The 17,894-nt window shown below is 35.4% G+C and overlaps 1 protein-coding gene across 2 annotated transcripts in view; it reads right to left on the reverse strand.

Annotated features, from left to right (window-relative positions):
* SEC63 (SEC63 protein translocation regulator) overlaps positions 1–17,894 on the reverse strand; it is a 70,199-nt gene that overhangs the window by 29,047 nt on the left and 23,258 nt on the right. For both annotated transcript variants that reach the window (XM_087865362.1, XM_045806947.2), the window contains exons 5-13: positions 11,469–11,530; positions 10,813–10,871; positions 9,233–9,283; positions 7,913–8,021; positions 5,522–5,616; positions 5,289–5,421; positions 3,681–3,773; positions 2,104–2,258; positions 128–275 (exon numbers count right to left, since the gene is read on the reverse strand). In XM_087865362.1, coding sequence (XP_087721488.1) covers positions 128–275; positions 2,104–2,258; positions 3,681–3,773; positions 5,289–5,421; positions 5,522–5,616; positions 7,913–8,021; positions 9,233–9,283; positions 10,813–10,871; positions 11,469–11,530 — 905 coding nt within the window. The remainder of the gene's footprint in view (positions 1–127; positions 276–2,103; positions 2,259–3,680; positions 3,774–5,288; positions 5,422–5,521; positions 5,617–7,912; positions 8,022–9,232; positions 9,284–10,812; positions 10,872–11,468; positions 11,531–17,894) is intronic.

Genomic DNA, 17,894 nt, shown 5'->3' on the forward strand with positions numbered 1-17,894 from the left:
AAACCACAGTTCTGCAAAGTCTAATTACACATTATGATATCAAATGTTTTGAGAACGTTAGGCCATATAAATAAAAGCCAATCTATCAAAAGGGAAAAAATGTTCAACAGGGAAACCTCCCACTTACCCTGTGATTTTATATCCATAGTCACATATGGGAAACTCCCAAGAACAGCCATAACCTCTTCATATTTTTCATCTTCAAGAAAGTGCAGTAGATTGTGACGATCTGATTCTTTTAAACTCACCAAATCCTGAATAGTCTTAATTTTGTACTGAATTTTAAAAAAGAGAGACAGAGAGAAAGAAAATAAATCCCAAAGTCACAGAATTTTTCACAAAAAGAAAATTAGCATGTTTCACTAAAACAAAATCCAATAACTTTTAGAAAAATGCTAAGATTATACTGGGTCCCAAATTAACAATGGTTCTACTTACAATTTTTCAACTTTACAATGCTACAAAAGCAATGCATTCAGTAGAAACCATACTCTGAATTTTCATCTTTTCCAGGACTAATGATATTTGATACAATACTATCATTATGCTGGGGAGCAGCAGCGACCTGTAGCCCCCAGTCAGCCACACAATCACAAGAGTAAACAATCCATACACTTACAACCATCCTGTACCCATACAACCATTCTGTTTTTCACTTTCAGTACAGTATTCAATAAATTACGAGACAGATATTCAACACTTTATTATAAAACAGGCTCTGTGTTAGATGATTTTGCCCAACTGTAGGTTAATGTAAGTGTTTTGCGCATGTTTAAGGTAGGCTAGGCTAAGCTATGATGTTTGGTAGGCTAGGTGTATTAAATGCATTTTCGACTTAGGATATTTTCAACTTACGATCGATGGCTTTATGAGGATGTAACCCCACTGTAAGCTGAGGAAGATCTGCATACACATTTCAAAGCAAAAAATACAACTTTATAGCATTTCATGGCCTTTTATCCAAAGAAATTCAAATTTAGGATTTTTTTAAATTACAAAGTTAATACAGGGTAATTTTTTAAATTTAGAAAAAAGTTAGGAAAAAAAACCAATAATATTCATAGAATCTTGACCCAACCAAGAACAACTGTCATTTGATATGCTCAGTTTGCTGACCCATATTTTCAATTTTAATGTTAAAAACCTTTAAGAGTATGAATTTATCTCCAAGTATAACTGCACCTTTAAGGTTTTGCTATGCAATATTCTCATTTTTGTTATTTTCTAAATACAGCTGTTATTGCAGTAATATCCATCTAGGCTAAAGGGATACTTAGGAGAGTGTTAATTTCCAGGCATTTGGTACTAGTTATTAATATTTACTTTCACAGAGAGAGATTAGATCATGAGGAATGTAGAATGCCCACTTTTTGATTACACAGTTTTCAATTAAAAATGTGAACAAATTTATAAGGACAATACGATTACCTGAAAGGACAGAGAACTCATATGTGAATCTCTAATACACATTAGTTCTACCTTAATATACTATCAAATCCAATGTCTATCTTCCACCCACTCTGTCTAATGGATACAAAGTAATGTTCAAAATCTCCTATCAGAATTATAATGTTTTTTCTTATATTTCCTCAAGTTTTTTCATTTATACATATTTTGCCACATCTTAAGGCTATCAAATCTTTACTATAGATTGCATTATCTAAATTAGAAGCATCTTTATTTGATCTACTTATGCTATGAAAACTTAATTTTTTTTGTTTCTACTCAACTAATAAACCACTGCCCAACCTTAAAGCCAGGCATGGTATGACTGGTAAGCATATAGTGCATTTTTACTTTGTATATTTATTTCTCTTAACATAATATAAAGAACAAAGTCTTAACTGCTAAAATGCACTGACCCCCATAGTAGTAGTAAATTGCACTGACCCCCAAGTAGTAAAATCCCTTACAGTAGGTAAATATTATAAAACACCTCCCTCATCAAGAAAATGCTAACAGAACCACTTTAGGGATAGTTGTAGAGTGTTCAAGACATTCTAAATCTAAAAAATTCATAGTAAACTAACACTTTTCATTCGTGTTACCTTTAAGTAACATGACAAACCGTTTAAAGCTGATTTTAAAGTGGCAAAGAATTACCTTTTTATGATTAGAAACCCTTCTAAGATTGTCCTCTTCAATGTGAGGGAGTTGCAGAAGGGGAGACTTAAACTGCTGAAGGCCCTGCACAGCCATCTGGGAAAGCTTCATGCAGTTTTCTAGGGATGCCAAAGTTGGAGCACGAAACTCCCTTTCTTAGAAAGAACAGGAGCAAAAGAAAAAACAAGGCTGGACTTTTTATATGTTCTGGAGTATACAATTCATCACGAAAACATGACTCATGAATATCGTTAACACCTCAAACTTTAAGATCATAGTGCTGATTTTCCTTTAAAAGTTGTAAGATCCACCATGGAGGTTCCTCAAAAAGTTAAAAATAGAACTACCCTATGACCCAGTAATTGCACTATTACGCATTTACCCAAAGGATACAAAAATACAGATTTGAAGGGATACGTGCACCCCAATGTTTACAGTAGTATTATCAACAATAGCCAAAGTACAGAGAAAGCCCAAATGTCCATCAACTGATGAATGGGTAAAGAAGATGTGGCGTATATATACAAAATGGAGTATTACTCAGCTATCAAAAAGCATGAAATCTTGCCATTTGCAACGACGTGGACAGAGCCAGAGTGTATTATGCCAAGTGAAATAAGTCAGAGAAAGATAAATACCACATGATCTCATTCACATGTGGAATTAAGAAAGAAAACGTGAACATATGGGAAAGGGGGAAAAGTAAAAAAAGGAGAAAGGAGCCATAAGAAACTCTTAATGATAGAGAACAAACTGAGGGTTGATGGAGGAAGGAGGGTGGGGGATGGGCTAGATGGGTGATGGGGATTAAAGAGGGCCCTTGTTGTGATGAGCACTGGGTGTTGTGTGTAAGTGATGAATCACTGAAATCTCCTGAAACCAATGTTATGCTGTATGTTAACTACCTAAAATTAAAATAAGTAAAAAAAGTTGTAAGATACCAAAAATATACAAACATGTTGAAATGCAACAATCATTATCCAGCAACAAGCACTGGTTTTACAGAAAAATTCTTTGCATCACCTCCCAAAACAGTAAATTATCAGTATCAATGACATACTGATACCATGCCAAGAACTGACATCAGCCGTTGTAACAACAAACTACAACCATTATCTCCTTTCTTAAGGGTCTCTCCCTTTCCATTACTGACCACAAACTCCCTCATTCTTTCTTCTTTCCCCTCATTCTTTTTTCCCTTCACGCGAAAAACACTACATGTCAGATGAGTCATTATTACATCACTTAAAGAATTATTTCAGACTCATTGTTAAAATACAGAATAACCTAACACTAAAAATATTCAAAGGAAGGAAAAAGTATCTTAAATCTTTACAAACAGTAAGTGACAATAAACAATAAAACAATAAATTCAAAAACATGAGTTGTGATAAAGACTTTACATAATGGAAAATATAGGCGAGAAGTAAGGAAAACCATGAACAAAAGTGGGAAAGCTGATTCAACATATATAGGCAGAATTACTGCAGGTACTCATAACTCCTAAAACTATGAAGTATAATCCTCAGAAGCTTGCAAGAAAAAGTACAACATCATTAATTACATTTCCACCTCACCTTCACGGCTCCGGGCCATTATTATTAGCTGGCAGATTACATTAACCATTTCTTGAAGCAGGGCAGGGCATTTTTTCAACATAAATTGCTGATCTGCAAAACAACAGAAAACCTGAAACAAATGATTCCACTTTTATAGTTAAAACATCTTTATCAATACTAAATTCAAGTTGTCCCCCAAATATTTCACATGACCTCAGAATTTTACAGGTTGAACACAACAGTTTCTCCTAAGCAGCATGGTCAAAAATCAGTCAGAAAATCCTAGTTCAGATTAGATGTTTAAAAGGCAAATTTTTAATATTATGGTGGCGTGCTTCGTAAGTTAACTCCCTTTTTTGTAATAGTCTTAAACTTAATTCTAATCTTACTACGTTTAAGAACCTTAAGAATCTTCTTCTTGTGCACCTAAGTTTCTATAACTATGAGTAAGTCCAAAGATTAAGACTGAGAATAAATGTTAACGCAGAAAGACATGGGGGAGGAAGAGAAAGGAGACAGACTCATTTTTATTGCATGTAATGGTTAACTATATTAAGATCATCCCATTGGGGTTAGCACTCAATCTAAAAAAATATTTGTTCCCTGTTTCTTAATTGATAAAAAATGGAGATGGTTATCTGTACAGACATTAGGAAAATCAGAATTACTGGTTAATTTGCAACTCCAATAACAATGCCTAAATAGTGATCCTTCATTCCATCACAAGTAACCTATCTTATCACCAATTACCAGCACCAACTGGCCTTGTTTTTGGAGGCATTTGATTATATTATTGGCTTTAAAAAGGGACAGAAGGGGAGGAGCTTCATTCAGAAAGAATATTTATTCCCTAGGGATAATAATTTTCTTTTAAAACTTCAAATGAAGTAATGCAAGTAAAGAAGAAATGACACTCAAATTCATGACATCCCTGGAAACAGCGCTGTTCCAATCCACTGCTTTTCTTTTACATACAGTGAGGTGGCTTCAAGCAATTTGGGAAGCTTTCAATAAAGATTAAATCCTTTATCAGCAACACTGCTGGAGGTGATGGAAGTAGTGGTGGACTTGACTGAGATATTTGTTGTGAAATCCATTTTTTCTTCCCCTGTAAAGCTTGAAAACCTTACAAAATCTTTTTTAAAAAGTCACTAGAATTTACTGTATAATCTGCAACTGAATAAACATTTCTCAGAATATTCTCTCACCTTGAAATACTAAATTTTAATATTTGTCAAAATATGTGACTTACTTTGGATCTTCAAATATTTGTGAATTATGTAGTATGAAGATTTCTTTTTAAAAGGTCCTTGATCAATTATTTGAGCAAAAAGAACAGGGCCAAAACACTGCACCATGAGGTCTAATTAAATCCACTGCTTTTGTACCATTAAAACCCTGCAGAGGGGCACCTGGGTGGCTCAGTCAGCTAAGCATCCAACTCTTGGTTTCGGCTCAGGTCATCATCTCAGGTCCGTGAGATCAAGCACCACCCGAGGCTCCATCCTCAGCTCCGAGTCTGCTTGAGATTCTTTCCCCCTCCCCCAGCTTGCATGTGCTCTCTAAAATAAGTAAAATTAAAAAAAAAAAAAAAAAAACCAAACCCTGTAGATATTAGAATCATACCTTCTTCAAGGGTCTCAGGAATTTTCATTCTAGCAAGATGAGATAGTAAAAGAACTCTGGCTTTCAGGCTATATGGGCAAGTAAGTGGAGGCTCATTCTTCTTTAGATTAATGCTGCCAATTTCTCTGATTAGCTAGAGTAAATAAAATAATTTTTAAAAAATATATACCTAAAAAAGCATTAACTTTAATACCTAAATGCTTGTATCAAGGAATCTGGGAGATAGGCCTAACCTGAGGTATTAGAATATTATCTGTTGGTCTGCTTGTGGCATCTTTATTATACTGAGGATCAAATTCAGAGGCTCCAGCCAAAACCATAATAAGACCTAAGAAAACAAAAGTAATATGAAGGTAAATAAATACATCTGCTCACCTATTAATTTCCTCTCCTATCATACTTCATTAGTCCTACACTGAGGCAGTTTTCCACTTGCACGCAAAGCTTAAAATCATCTGAACTCCACTAACAAGCATTCATTTTCCCATAAAAAAGAAACATTTCACTTTTTAAAATATGTACAATATTACCTATCACAAGTAAATAGAAATATACATCAAATTAAGGGCCCCAAAGCATTGGATGCATTAAAATCAGTTCAAATAGCATCTGCTTCTAGACTTAAGCATGTGTTCTACAGAAACTTTCTACAGAGTAATTATTAAGTATCCCATGTGATCTTAATACCTATTATGTGGGGGAAAAGGTGCTCCATAAACAGGCTAAGAAACAAGGAGTTAAAAAGAGTTTTAGGTTTCTTCACTTCATGACTGCTCAGGGCCTTAAGTAAACTGAAATACTCTGTAATTTACAGAAATTTTTATTTTGGGGGGGCACCTGGGTGGCACAGCAGTTAAGCGTCTGCCTTCGGCTCAGGGCGTGATCCCAGAGTCCTGGGATCGAGCCCACATCAGGCTCCTCCGCTGGGAGCCTGCTTCTTCCTCTCCCACTCTCCCTGCCTGTGTTCCCTCTCTCGCTGGCTGTTTCTCTCTCTGTTAAATAAATAAATAAAATCTTCAAAAAAAAAAAAAAAAAGAAAGAAATTTTTATTTTGGAACTCTGGAGGGTTTATGGGGAATGTTCTTCGATGTACACGATTCACAGCCACACACACTATTAGCATTACTCTCGTCATCAATCTCATCTTCCAGTAGAAAATACACGCAATGTATTCACAAAAAGCAGGACAGTACAGAGGTTAAGAGCATAGACCCTAGAGTTTCACTCCCTAACTAAATGACCTAGGACAATATTCTTCACCTCTCTATGGGCCTCAGTTTCTTCAGATGTGCCTGGCACACGTAAGCACAGTAGTGGGTGTAAGCTACTAACTACCATCACTACCCTCAAATGTTTCATGAAACAACTACTCCTAAAACAGCTATATAATAAATGACGCCAAAATAAAGTAATCAAGGATACGAAACCAAGCCCACCAGCAGCTAAACAACGCTCTTCCAATGGAACAGTGTAAGGCTAAGTGTCACCCTCAGAAATAAAATAGAAACCAAGCTCACTGATTAAAACACATCATAAATAAGAAACACTTTCATAAAAGGGTTTCTGTATTAAAATTTCAATTCAACATAAGAAAGAGTGATATATGTGTGTAAAAGGGAGAGTAGCATCCACTTATTCCTCAGAAATAAAAGATCTGCTCATTCCAAAAATAAAAGATCTATTCACACAGTCACATGATTCTAAGTAGTCTTGCTCATCACCAAAAAAAAATTAATAAAACTGGCAAAGCCAAACTACAGAAAACTCCATTTAGGTTTTGGAATAAAAACGTACTCTACAGTGAGGCACAATTTAAAACTTTTTAAAACTTCTATCTTCCTTTCTTTTTTTCCCAAGGAGGGGAAGCAGGGCTTATCTATGATGTGTCTAAAAGTTCTGCAGAGCAGTGATTCTGAAAGGCAACACTGTACATTCCAAGGATAAAATTTATAATGTTAGCTTTATGGAATCAAAGAAAGTATTTTAAACAGAACCTTTTTTTCCACAAAGAAATTCTGAAATAAGACTCTGGGAATGAAATATTCTGGCAGTTTTCTTTCAACACATCCAAGACCTCTACTTATTTTATTGAGATTAATACAGTACAACGTACTAATTTAGGGCTTGGGAACCAGACTGCTTGAGTTCGATCCTAATTCTACCACTTACTGTATGTATCCTTAAGCTCAGTTTCCCCATATATAAAATGTGCTAAAAACAGTAGCTTACTTATGGGAGCAAAATAAAGATTAAATGAGTTAATGCATACATAATCCCTAGCAATGCCTGGCACACAACAAATACTCAAGAAATATTAGCTAGTATTATTACAAAATTAACACACACAAAGCTTTACCATAAAATTTCTAGGGGAAAAAAAATGTATGTATACGTATGTGTGTATGTGTGTGTGTGTGTGTATGTGTGTGTGTATATATATCTCTGAGTAAATGGGAATAACAGAAATACAATACATGTGATAAAGGGTGTTAGCATTCTCCTCCAGCTTCAGTTATATGAAAGAGTATAAAACTGAAATGAAATGTCTCCAGTTGAATATATATCAACTCCACATAAATGACTCAGAAAATAACCTAATATCACAGCTACTTAAATTTACTTACGTTTCATATCCATATTTCGGGTTTTATAAACAAAATATGTATAAATCTGTGTTGTGCGTATTAGAATCTGGTCTCCACTATAGCGTATTGAGCGATACCACCAAGAGCCCTAAAATGCAAATAAAATTAAACAATAAATAAAGCATCAAAACCACAATAAATATTAGGTTTGATACAGAATATGTTTCTGGTCAAATTTTCTAAATGTTCATGAAACAAGTAACAATATCTGAACTTTAGAACAAATGCTTTGTTAGATATTCCAAATTATTTAGCAAGTATTTATGCTGCCCAACACCTAAACACCAACCTACTCATACAATATATGATTAAAACATTTATGGTTCAGTTAGAAACTGAAGACAAAACGGAAACAAAACAACCCATTGCTATAAAAGCACCAAGCTGGTTCCTGACATGGTTCGTATTCAATAAATATTTGATAAGTAAGTGCAGGAGCAATTTTACAGTTGATAGATACTACTTTCATTCGACAGGATTCCATACAGCTGAATCCTCATACAACAAACCTATGAAGAAGGCAAGACAGGTTAGTTATTAGTCTCACTATGGGACTCAGAGGAACTATAAGACCAGAAAAAACCCACCAGTCACGAAAGAAACAGTAAAATCATAAACTTTATGTTATCTCCATATTGAGGTATTCTGCAATAGTTTTTAAAAATGAGGTTGCTCTATATGTTGTGCCCCAAATATAGGAAGCAAAAAAAGTCACAGAACAATATATACAGTAAGATGACATTTTTTTTTTAAGTATGTATGTATATACAATCCATAGAAAAATATCTGAAAGGGGTGCCTGGGTGCCTCAGTTTGGTAAGCGTCCAACTCTTGATTTCAGATCAGGTCATGATCTCAGGGTCCTGGGATCTGGCCCTGCATAGGGTTCCCTGCTCATCAGGGAGTCTGCTTGAGATTCTTTCTCTCCCTCTCCCTCTGCCCCACCCCACCAAAAATAAATAATATTTTTAAAAAACATCTGAAAGAGAGATAATCACTGGTGTTCTCCAGTGAAGAAGTGAATTTGAGGCAGGTGATAAAGGAAGACATTCTCAATTCTAAATACATCTGTATTATTTCAGTTGTGTGTAACTTTTGTATTGGGAGGAGATATACTCTAACATACTCAAATGATATCACCTTTAGAAGACCTTTAAAGTGTAGCTGAATATAAGAGTCTTAAAATTCAAGGATCAATGGAGTTATATTCTAATAAAAATTGCAATCTTCTAGGGAAACTCCAAAGCACACCACCAATTCCCTTCCCAAAAACTGTTAATAAAAAGAGTTAGAACTTACTACAACAACTGGAAGGATAACCATGAATGCCAATCCATATACAAGTAAAACCTAGAATTGAAAAGAAAATAATTATGGCTTTCACAGGTGAATTATAACATCTAAGAACACTTATTTTTAGGCTTACATGGGGGAGGCACTATCAAAAGCACTTATGTATTATTTCATTTAATCCTAATTTTCAAACTCTATGAGAAAGGTACCATTACTATTTTCCTTTTGCAAACAGAGAACCTGCAACACACACAGGTTACATGACTTGTCCCAGGTCACAGAGCCACTAAGCGATGGAGCCAGGACTGGAATCCAGGCATTTCAACTCTAAAAATTTATGCTTTTATCCACTATAATAAATTACCTTTTAATCTGCTCAGATTACACCAGCAAAACAGCCTTATAAATGATATTTTCCTTCCAGTCAGGTACTTATAGATGCACACCTCAGCAAGTAGTTAGTGTCTTAGAAATAAACAACAGAGCCCTGGTTCCTTATCAAGGAGCAACTTCATAATGTTCTGTTTACAAGTAATTTCCGGCTATTGGTCTTAGATTTTTCTCCTACTACTTGATCCCAAATCAGGTAGCTAACTATCTTTCTCTTCTCCAGTTTTCCCACAGTAATCCTAAGCATGACAGACACTCTTATATATGAAACCATATATCCCTGAATGTAATGAATGTTTGTCAGCCATAAAATAACATTAAACAGCCATTTTCAAAACAAAGTACAGACTATATGAATTTTGTTTTTTACTGCTTCAAAGATAGCTCCTAATCATTTTTAAGAAATGTGAAACAGGGATTATAGACTATATGAATTTTCTTTTTTATTGCTTCAAAGACAGCTCCTAACCACTTGTAAGACATGTGAAATAGGGAAACATCTATTCCTAAACCATAGGTTAAGATGATTCCTGATGTTTTAGGGTTGCAGCATCTATCACCGATTAAAAGTCTGATATCCTGGGGCGTCTGGGTGGCTCAGGTGCTCAGGTGGTTGAGTGTATAACTCTTAGCTTTGGCTCAGGTCATGAGCTCACAGTCATGGGAATGAGCCCCACGTGGGCTCCACACTCCGTGTGGAGTCTGCCTCGATTCTTTCTCCCTCCCCGTGTCCCTCCTTTCCCTCTCTCTCAGGTACATAAAATCTTAAAAAAAAAAAAAAAAAAAGTCTGATATCCTACTGCCTCCCTAAGTACCATATGGAATATATATAGCATTAATTTAGCATATGTTAACATTATGTTAGCTTGGATAAATGTGAAATGAAGGATAATTTAAATTTTGAGTACTACTTAGGATACCATATAGAACCATAGTTCTCCAAGCCAAGGATAAGACCTGACCCGAAACTGCCAAAAGAAAAGAAATCACAACTTTAAGGTTTTAAAACTACAATTAGAACATACTGCCCAAACAGCAACCTAATAATGAGAACCAATTCTTTTTTCCATTATATAAAAAGTTTTCACAATACACAGTAACATTAAAAACAGCACAGCAGTATTTTGTTATACCTCTCTTTAATATCACTAAGATATATCTAACATATTAAATGTGTCTTATTTACATGCACTCACCAAAATTGAGTTTTTCTGGTCAACTATCCAAGCTGGCAAGGCAATTCCAAAGCTTGTGGCTAAAATAGAAAGAGTATTTCTAAAGAATCTCCACTTTCAGTTTTATTATTTAGTTATATCCCAAAATTCGTCCCAATTCCTCCCCACCCCAAAAAAAGCTTTGAGAAAGATTATATTGTGTGTTCCCATTACATAAAAGTTAATGGATTTTTCCAGAAGGGGAGAAAAAAACTCGACCAAAGTACATGAATTTCTTAATAAATCTAAATTCTTTTATATGTCCTGGGTAATGTAAACACTATGAATATACAAGAAAATGTTCAAAGTCAATAAAGAAAAACAGATTGTTTTCATCCAACTTTTATCGACTGCTAGCTGGAAATGATGAATAATTACAGTGATTACTCTTCTCATCAACCCAATCTAAGTTCTGTCTTTCAAACTGGTTGCTAGAAAGAAAAATAAAGTAAAAATTAGCTAAAGAGAACTCATTTACATATCTATTTAACTCCTTGAGGTTATAATTTTCCTATTCACAAACTAAGAAAATAAAAATATTCTTTTCAATCTATTAATATTTTCATTATATATATATACACACACACATATATATAAATACCACATCACCAGTAATTTTTAATTATTATTTACCATACCTTGAGGGCCATCTGGATTCCCAAACTCCTCCCAATTTTTCCGGGACTCTTCATCAGTTAAACTAGCATTAAAAGAACAAAATTGCAAAATTAGAATGCCACGTCTGAAAGGTACTCACATATATAAACTCTATTAACTAACGAACTCATTTCTTACAGATATTAATTTTAGAAAATCAAGAAAAGCCTCTCTGAAATCAGGAAAAAAGAGAGAGAGAAGAAAGCAAGGAGTTCTACAGTAAAGCAAATGAGAACTACTGAGCCTTTTCAGAAATTCCTGGTTGGCCCGTGGGTTCTCAAGTTTTGCCAGTTCAAGCTGGAAGATAAAACTTCAAAGGTTACTACATTTTCTGAGAAGGCAAGGAGGATTATAGGTGACTTTTTTTTTTTTAAAGATTTTATTTATTTATTCGACAGAGATAGAGACAGCCAGCGAGAGTGGGAACACAAGCAGGGGGAGTGGGAGAGGAAGAAGCAGGCTCATAGCGGAGGAGCCTGATGTGGGGCTCAATCCCATAACGCCGGGATCACGCCCTGAGCCGAAGGCAGACGCTTAACAACTGTGTCACCCAGGCGCCCCTATAGGTGACTTTTTTCTTGTATCCTTATATATATTCCAAAATTCCTTCAATGAGCGTTATTTATACTTTAATAATCATACCTATTTATAAACTTAATACAAATTAATAATAATAATCCCTCCAAAACTGGTACACATTCTCAAAGAACAAAATGAACACCTGTAAAATTCCATTGCTATAGAAAAGGTCATTTGCATTGTGCTGAGGTCACACTTTTCTTCTAAAACAACGCCAGAAGGACTAGGAAAATACCTGCTAAAGCAACAGCTTCCTAACCCAGCAATATAAAAATGACAGTGATTTATTAAACACGTAAAAAAAAATATAACCCTTGATCTGGGCCATGGCTCAAGGCACAGAATGAGAGTGGTTTTATTCCAGGTCCCAAAATAGATGTTAAAAAAACACTAAGAGAAAATTTCAATTCCTTCAAAAACTTTACAATGTTGTTAAGGAGAGAAGGCAGACACACACAAAATGACCAGTAATATCATAAGAAAGGTATTTTTGAAGACCAAGTGGCAAAAGATTATGTTTATGTCCAAATCTAATTTTAACCTTCCCAGAATATACACACACAGGATACAATGTAGTTTTCAACAAAGCTCCACGTTAAGAGAGAAAATACAGAAGTACCTTAAAAAATAGCAAAAAATTTCAATGATTTCAACTTTTTTTCATCTAAAACATAATTTCTATTTTTTATTATTTTTTTTTAAGTAAGCTTTACACCCAACGTGGGGGCTTTCATTTACAACCTTGAGATCAAGAGTTGCACACTCCACTGTCTGAGCCAGCCAGGTGCCCCCTAATTTTTTTTAATTGAAGTATAACAAACAATATTACATTAGTTTCAGGTGTACAAAATAGAGATTGACAAGTTTATAAGTTATGCCATGCTCACCACTGGTGTCGCTACCATCTTTCACTATACAATGCTATCATAATACCATTGACTATATTCCCTATGACTTTTTTTTTTTTTTTTTTTTTTTTTATGTGACAGACAGCCAGCGAGAGAGGGAACACAGCAGGCGAGTGAGAGAGGAAGAAGCAGGCTCCCAGCGGAGGAGCCCGATGTGGGACTCGATCCCGGAACGCCGGGATCACGCCCTGAGCCGAAGGCAGACGCTTTAACGACTGCGCTACCCAGGTGCCCCCTCCATGACTTATTTTTATTCCCTTTTATTCCCGTGACTTATTTTTTCTGTAAAAATCTCTATTTCCTATTCCTCTTTACCCATTTTGCCCATCCTCCCATCCCTTTCCCCTCTGGCAACCTCAGTTTATTCTCTGTATTAATGGATCGGTTTCTGCTTTTTGGTTATTTATTTGTTTTGTTCTTTAAGTTCCACATATACGTGAAATCATATGGTATATCTTTCTCTGCCTTATTTCACTTAGCATAATACCCTCTAGGTCCATCCATGTTGTCACAAATGGCAAGATCACATCCTTTTTTATGGATGAATAACAGTCGTGTGGGTGTGTGTGTGTGTGTGTGTACCACATCTTCCTTATCCATTCATCTATCAATGGACACTTGGGTTGCTTCCACATCCTGGCTATTGTAAATAATACTGCAATAAACACAGGGGTGCACGTATCTCTTTGAATGAATGTCTTCGCTTTCTTTGGGTAAAAATCCAGTAGTGGAATTACTGGATCACATGGTATTTCTATTTTTAATGTTTTGAGGAACCGCCACACTGTTTTCCACCATGGCTGCACCAATTTACATTCCCACCATCAGTGCACAGAAACTTCCACATCCTCACCAACACTTATTTTTCTTTTCGATTGCAGCCATTTTGACAGGTGAAAGGTGATAACTCATTGTGGTTTCGATTTGCATTTCCCTGATGATTAGTGCTGTTGAACATCTTTTCATGTGTTTATTGACCATCTATATGTTGTCTTTGGAAAAATGTCTATTAAGGTCCTCTGCCCATTTTTTAATTGTATTGTTGGTTTCTTGGTGTTGCATTACATAGTTCTTTATATATTTTGGCTATTAACCCCTTATTGAATGTATCGTTTGCAAATATCTTCTCCCATTCAGTAGGTTGCCTTTTTGTTTTATTGGTTTCCTCCACTGTGCAAAAGCTTTTTATTTTGGTGTAATCCCAATAATTCATTTTTGCTTTTGTTTACCTTGCCTTACAATCTTTTTTTAAATCTGTTTAAGTAGGCTCCACGCCCAATGTGGGGCTTCAACTCCCAACCCTGAGATCAAGAGTCACATGCTCTATTGACTGAGCCCGCCAGGCACCCCTGCCTTATGATTTTTATCTAGAAAAATGCTGCTATGGCGGATCTCAAAGAAATTACTGCCTATGTTCTTCTAGGTGGTTTATGGTTTCAGGTCTCATAACTAGGTCTTTAATCTATTTTGAGTTTATTTTTGTGTATGATATAAGAAAGTGGTCCAGTTCCATTTTTTTGCATGTAACTGTCCAGTTCTCCCAGCACCATTTATAAAGAGACTGACTTTCCCCATATTGTATATTCTTGCCTCCTTTGTCATAGATTAATTAACCATATAAACACAGGTTTTTCTTTCTGGGCGCTCTACCCTGTTCCACCGATCTATGTGTCTATTTTTGTGCCGATATTGTACGTTTAGTTACCATAAGTTTATAGTATATCTTGAAACCTGGAATTGTTATACTTCCAGCTTTGTTCTTCTTCCTCAAGATTGCTTTGGCTATTCAGGGTCTCTTCCATGTAAATTTTAGAATTATTTATTCTAGTTCTGTGAAAAATGCTATTGGTATTTTGAATAGGGATTACATGGAATCTGTAGATCTCTTTGGGGAGTACAGACATTTTAAAAATATTAATTCTTCAATTCATGAGCATGGTGAATATCTTTCCATTTGTTTGTGTCATCTTTAATTTTTCATCAGTGTTTTATACTGAGTACAGAGGTCTTTCATCTCCTTAAGTTTATTTCTAGGTATTTTATTCTTTTTAATGCAATTGTAAATGAAATTGTTTTCTTAAATTCTCCTTCTGCTATTTCATTATTAGTGTGTAAAAATGCAACCGATTTCCAGGTATTAGATTTGTACCCTGCGGGGTGCCTGGGTGACTCAGTCATTAAACGTCTGCCTTCAGCCCAGGGTGTGATCCCAGGGTCCTGGGATCGAGCCCCACATCGGGCTCCCTGCTCTGCTGGGAGCCTGCTTCTTCCTCTTCCACTCCCCCTGCTTGTGTTCCCTTGCTCGCTGGCTGTCTCTCTGTCAAATAAATTAAATCTTTAAAAGAAAAAAAAAAGAAAGAAAGATCTGTACCCTGCAACTTCACCGAATTCATTTATTACTTTTAAAAGTATTTTGGTGGTCTTCAGGTTTTCTATGTATAGTATCATGCCAACGGCAAAAGGTTACAGTTTAATTTCCTCCTTTCCAATATGGATGTCTTTTATTCATTTATTTTTTTCTTGTCTGACTGCTGTGGCTAGCACTTCCAGTACTATGTTGAATAAAAGTGGTAAGAATGGACATCCTTGCCTTAGCTCAGTTTTTCACCACTGAGTATGATGTAAGCTGTGGGTGTTTCATATATGGCCTTTATTATGTTGAGGTATGTTCCCTCTAAAACCACTTTGTTGAGAGTTTTATCATAAACAGATGTTGAATTTTGCGAAATGCTTTTTCTGAATCTATTGAGATGATCATCTGATTTTTATTCTTTGTTCTGTTACTGTGGTGTATCGCCCTGACTGATTTCGCAAATACTGAGACATCCTTGCATCCCCAGAATAAATCCTACTTGATTGTGGTGAATGATCCTTTTAATGTACTACTGAATGTGTAATACTCTGTTGAGGATTTCTGCATCTATGTTCATCAGGGATTGAAAATATTTTTAAACTTATCAATTTGGTCATTTATGAAAACAAGTACATAGGCATCTTCAGTCCCTTTCTAACTTTAACTCCACTTATACTATTTGACCTAAGTCCACAGTAAAATACAGAAGCCAACAAAAAGCACTGTAGAGAGGTTGCTAGTTCATAAGGAGGGGTGCTTATGGTGGCTCTTTTTTACTAAGGGAGGGATATCTCTCAAAAAATTTTGCCCTGGTTTCCATGTACAACTGTCCACTTACCCAGGGCTTTTGCTGTAATTTTTCTCAATATTCTGTCTTCTAATCAGATTCTCTTCCCAAAAATAATTATCTGTCCACTCTACCTTTCTGATGGCACCATGGTAAACTGCTCTGTTCTCTATACAATGCCCTCAGATTTTGCAAAATAAAGCACAGCTCACATCACAGAAGCACTTGATTTTTTTCAAACTGCACACACAACTGATTACCATTCCATTAAGCTGACTTGTGCAACTGGTGTGACAGGTACCATGCTCCATAGTCAATCAAATTAAAGGAACTTTTACCACAAACTTTTTAAAAGTGTAAGAAAGCAACTAATTTTTGGCTTCTTGTTATATTTACTATACTGAAGTATAATACCATTCCTGAGACTTAAAGTACTTAAAAGTTATATAATTTTAGGGGTGCCTGGGTGGCTCAGATAGTTAAGCGTCTGCCTTCAGCTCATGTCATGATCTCTAGGTCCTGGGATGGAGCCCCACATCAGGCTCCCTGCTCAGCAGGGAGTCTGCTTCTCCCTCTCCCTCTGCCCCTCTCCCTGCTTGTGCCCGCTCTCCTGCTCTCTATCAAATGAATAAATTTTAAAAATCTTTAAAAAAAAGTTATGTCATTTTAGTATAATTCATATATAATAAGCTTAAACAATACCAATGATATTAACATAATTTTTTAAAATTCAATGAGTATAAAGTTTCCTAAACATGATTATATCCCTTAACTTTGCAGGTAGGAGGTTGTGTCATAGATCCTATTAAAAATCTGATAAAATCTCTAACCCTTCTGCCCTGGAAAAATGCATAGTTACATATACACATAAATTCTGTATACAGTTTCAGGGGTCCCAGATTTTACATCCTAAGCTGGAGAATGTTTTCATTAAATTATAGGTGAATGACCCTGAACTGACTACGTAAAGCTAAGTTACATATTCATGCATAGGAACACATGAAAACACATGTGTTTTTTTTTTTAGAAATAGCTTTAAAGTAACATCTACATTGTCCACTTGTTATAAAGTAGCTTAAACATAAGTTTTACACCTGAAAGCCAAATCCCAACTATATCCAAAAGAAACCAGAAGCTATGAACCAGAAAATTCAATCGTTGGTCTAACTCCTCAAAAACAACCAGACCTCCTTTCCTTTAAAAGTTAGAAACTGGTATGAAGAAACAGGAATGACCCAGCTTGTTATTACAATGGGCAAATAAGGGAAGAGAAAATATCCTGAATAGCCAAAGCAAATTCTAAAAAACTTTGCAGTTCAAAGCCTATAAATGCATTCCAAAAGCTGCTTGAGTTATACTTAGGCTGCTAGAGCTATGCATAGAATGGGAACTTCAATCACCCAGAGCTTATATTTAGTAAAATGTACCTTTATCTAATCCATTTATACTTACACAAGTTACAAGATCTCAAAGTTCTAGGTCCCATAATCATTTTATTCCTTCATTTGTCTGATGGACCATCAACTATTTAAGACATTTTACTTAAAAAACATTCTATAGCTTGATCATATAATTGATTTAAAACCAAAGGCATATATTATTCTTCTGTACTTTTTAGAATAGTGATTACACAACATAAAGAGTCAGATTTCTAGTAACCTGAGAACAAAATCATGAACTTAAGAATGTTACAATACCTGAAAACTGAGGGGAAAAAAACCCAAAGACACTGAAATTAAAACTACCAATTAAACAAGCTTAGCTATCCAACTTCCTCTGG

The sequence above is a fragment of the Ursus americanus genome, chromosome 11, assembly GCF_024610735.1.
Source record: "Ursus americanus isolate L20-20 chromosome 11, mUrsAme1.1.p, whole genome shotgun sequence".
Classification (NCBI taxonomy): domain Eukaryota; kingdom Metazoa; phylum Chordata; class Mammalia; order Carnivora; family Ursidae; genus Ursus; species Ursus americanus.